This window comes from Pterocles gutturalis, unplaced genomic scaffold (genome assembly GCF_000699245.1).
Source record: "Pterocles gutturalis isolate BGI_N339 unplaced genomic scaffold, ASM69924v1 scaffold30275, whole genome shotgun sequence".
Lineage (NCBI taxonomy): Eukaryota > Metazoa > Chordata > Aves > Pterocliformes > Pteroclidae > Pterocles > Pterocles gutturalis.
Window position 1 is genome coordinate 1 of NW_010146770.1, and position 4,083 is coordinate 4,083.

At 51.5% G+C, this 4,083-nt stretch overlaps 1 protein-coding gene across 1 annotated transcript in view; it reads left to right on the plus strand.

Annotated features, from left to right (window-relative positions):
* Nucleotides 1–3: 3 nt before the first annotated feature.
* Nucleotides 4–4,083, plus strand: part of SCNN1G (sodium channel, non-voltage-gated 1, gamma subunit) — a gene marked incomplete at its 5' end in the record, with an annotated part of 9,387 nt that continues 5,307 nt past the window's right edge. The window contains 5 exons of the mRNA XM_010085867.1: nt 4–153; nt 1,021–1,315; nt 1,726–1,919; nt 2,866–2,969; nt 3,357–3,520. Coding sequence (XP_010084169.1) covers nt 4–153; nt 1,021–1,315; nt 1,726–1,919; nt 2,866–2,969; nt 3,357–3,520 — 907 coding nt within the window. The remainder of the gene's footprint in view (nt 154–1,020; nt 1,316–1,725; nt 1,920–2,865; nt 2,970–3,356; nt 3,521–4,083) is intronic.

Below are 4,083 nucleotides of genomic sequence, written 5' to 3' on the forward strand. Positions count from 1 at the left end.
CTGGATCCTGCTGACCCTGGGCGCCGTGGGGCTCATCCTCTGGCAGTGCGCCGAGCTGCTCCTCAACTACTACAGCGCCTCGGTGTCGGTCACCGTCCAGTTCCAGAAGCTGCCCTTCCCCGCCGTCACCATCTGCAACATCAACCCCTACAAGTAAGGCACGGGGTGCTGGGCGCTGGCGGGGAGGGACGGGGACCCTGGCACTGCCGAATTCCTCATCCCCTGGTCAGCCCAGCTCCTGACCCCTGCCCGGGCTCATCCTGCTGCTCAGCAGCAGCGTTTCCCAGCAGTGGATTTTCCCTCTGCAGCACTTTGAGTAACGTCTCCACCTCTGTGCTGATGCTCTTCAGACACATGTGGGGTATAAACTCACCCTCCACTTCCTGCCTGCTGAGCTAGATCCAGTCTGTTCGGCTTTGTGCTCCAGACAGCCCCTGGTCAGCTCCGCGGTTCTCTTCAAATTCCCTCCTTCCAGGACCCAAGTTGCAGGATTATAAAGATTGCCATCTCCTGAAGAATGGAAAGGGAACATCTGTCACTCCCCTGTTGCCTCTTTTTTTCCTTACAGGATGCTTTGACTTTATCGATCAACAATACTTTTTCTCCTGCCAAACTACACTTTACGTTGGTGTCTGTTCCACTGCCAGCTACCCACCCCCGTGCCTGCAGGCAGTCCAGCTCCCTGAGGCTCTTGGCACAGACGCAGAAGTGTTATTTCCACACGCTCTGCCTCCTCGGGCTGGCTAACCCAACCTTCGGGGAGCCTGGGAGTCTGTGCGGGCGTTCTCTGTAGCTCACCCTGCTTTGCTGCTTCTGGTCCTTGCTCCGAGATCTCTCCGAGGGCACGGCTGCGTCTGCCCACACCCATGTAAATCCGTGTGGCGGTGAGAGATCCATGTGGGTCTGCGACAAAGAAGCCTGTCGTGAGCCATGAGATTCTCGGTGCAGGGGGCAACACGCTGCGGCGAGGTGGGGAGCTGAGCTGGGGTGTCACCGTCTGTCCCATTGTCTCCAACACAGGTACAGCTACATGAAAGAGTATTTATCCGAATTGGACAAAGAGACCAAAAAAGCTTTGGAGACTTTCTACGGCTTTTCAGAGGGCAAGTCCAAGGTGCGCCGGTCGGTGGATGAGTGGAACAGCACAGGGAGCGAATTCTTCCAGCAGATCCCTCTGCTGAAGTTTGAGGACTTCTCTAGGACAGCAACGGACCTTCACAGTGGCCAGAAGAGGAAAATAGAGGGCAGTGTCTTCCACAAGGATTCGTCCATAGTGAACTCTGGGGATTCAAACGATATCATCGGCTTTCAGCTGGTGAGTGGCACTCTTCCTTGGCCAGCAAGTTCCTTGTGGGGCAACACAGGGGTGTTTGGGGTTGGTGTCCCTCCGGCCAGGTTTATTGCTCACTTAGGTGGCTTTATACTATGAAAACCACTCCATGTGCTCTCTTGCCTGTTCTGCCATGCCTCCAGGGCTGCCTGCAGATTCAGCTCCAGCTCTCTGGAAGAGAAATGCCTTCCTGAAGCCTGTTCAAATAGCCTTAGTGCCTTCCATGACCTTTTCTTTGGGCCCAGAACATTTGATTGTATGGCTTAGCCCTGAGTGGGAGGTCCTTGGTGCCCCCTTGTCCCCTTTGTGCCACTGTAACTTCGGTATCACACGTACCTTGTAGAATACATAATTTCATTTCATCTGAAATGCTTTTTCCCGTTTGTGATTGTCAGTGCGATGCAAACAACAGCAGTGAGTGTGCACTTTATACATTCAGTTCTGGTGTTAATGCTATCCAAGAATGGTACAAGCTGCATTACATGAACATCATGGCACAAATTCCCCTGGAGACTAAAGAAAAATTGAGTTATTCTGCTGATGACCTTCTACTGACATGTTTCTTTGATGGCCTATCTTGTGACAAAAGGTCAGTGCACAGAAAATACCTGCCAGCTTAACAGCTTATTTCCACGTGCATAATGTGTAGGAATTGAATATTTGGTATTTGCTGAATTTCAGCAGCAGCCACTTCCATTTTGAAATGAAAGCACACATCCGTGCCTTCGTGAACTTTAGTTATGCTCTGTAATTTAATTTGTCATAGTGTTCTGCTAAGGGATAAACCCCTGGGTTTTGGCAGAGTCAAACCTGCCTGCTTAGGAGCGTGGCAGTGCAATTCTTGTGTGTGCTGGTAGCAGGAGAGTCGTCTCTCGTACTGGGGATGGCGGCAGAGTTCCCCTCTGCAGTTGTGGGGACAAGATTGCACTTGTACACGGGCTTAGCAATGTCCCCACTGCCACGCACGAAGCGAGCCGGGACAGCCGAATCGCTGCTGACGGCACTGTGCTCGTGTCTGTAACCGTGCAAACGTGTAACATCTTCTCTTGGAATGAAGAAGTTTGCTTGAGTGGGAGGGGGTGTTCACAGCCAACAAACACATGAATGTGCTTGAATCACGCAGGTGTGTCCTCAGCCTGCCCTGCGTGAGCCTGGCTGGGACATCTTTTCTGAAAAATGACCACTTGTCTTCCCGTAGACACTTGGCTATGGAATGAGAGGACTCTGTCCCCTCCACTGCCACCTTCCTGCTCGTTCTGTAAATCTGCTTCCCCCACCTCTCAGCCCCCATTCCCACATGAAAACCTCTTGAACTTTTCATTTCCTGATGCTATTAAACCAGATCATATTTCCATGTAATTTCAAGATATTAAGAAAGAGACCCACGCTTTTCAGAAAAATAAATTGCTTGCTAAAATAAAAAAAATCAAGTCCTGCTATGTCTCTGCCAAAACAAAAAGCCCAAATCTGCCAGTGTTCTCCCACAGACAGTTAAAACTGCAGAGGGCAAGGTAACAATATTTGATTTCTTTCAGGCACTTCACTCGCTTCCATCACCCCCTGCACGGCAATTGCTACACCTTCAACAGCGGGGAGAGCGGGACCGTCCTCAGCACCTCCACCGGCGGCAGCGAGTACGGTAAGGAGCCGAGATGTACCAGATCACGAGCTGTTCAGCGAACTGGATCCTGCTGGAGAGTGATTGATGTGTTGGCTCTAGATGTGCAAGCTGATTGGGGAAACGCTTGTTTGAACTAGCGCAAACTATTGCCAGAGAATACAAAGATAATATCATTGCATCACTAATGTTTTCCATCTGAAACGACTGCTTCCCAGTTATATAACTTTTTAAAGTAAGTTTCAGACACCTTCCAGGAGACATTATTTGTTTGCCGTACTTGGGGCTGTGGAGGGACAGTTCTACTTGACGCCAGATAATATTAAATAAACAGTGCTGCCCTCCCTGACCAGAAAAAGTGACTCTGGCTTCTGGGGTAACTGCTCCCGCCTGGTCTCTGTTCCGCAGGGTTGCAGGTCGTTCTGTATATCGACGAGGCAGACTACAACCCCTTCCTGGTGACATCCACAGGAGCCAAGATCATTGTCCACGACCAGAACGAATATCCCTTCATTGAAGACATCGGCACAGAAATCGAGACCGCAGCAGCCACCTCCATCGGGATGCACTTTGTGAGTGGCAGCAGCGTTGGTTCCGGGTGCCTGGCGCTGTTTCCTTGAGGCAGATGCAGATATGAGCCCGTATGGTGTTTGAACACTGGCAGCAGCTGGAAGGTGTCTAGTACCTTGCACGTGAGCAGCTCAAGTGCCCCGAGGACAATCCTGTGATAGCACTTTTCTGAACAAAGTTTTCCTTTGCGCAGAGGCTGCTGGAAAATCAGGGCTTCATAAACCAGCTACTGGGGTTTTGTTTGTTCTCCCTTTTCCCCGACCCCTCGGCTTTCCAGGGGATTTCTTGTTTGTTTGTTTTCACAGCAAAATCCACAACCACAGAAACCTGTTGTCAAGTGCCTCCTGTCCCTTTAGCAACAGGAGACGTTTGCATCCCACGCAGGTTCCAGGGGCGGGAGAGAACAAGCGGGAGCTGCGGGGAACCCACGTTAGGGTCAGGTCCTGGAGACGATTGCAGCACAACCCGCTTAGCTGTTCTGTGGGTGTAAGGCTCGTTTTGCTGGGTTTCTTGCTGGCCCAGCTGTAACCCCCCCCCCCCCCCCGGGGCCGCGCACCTCCCCTTT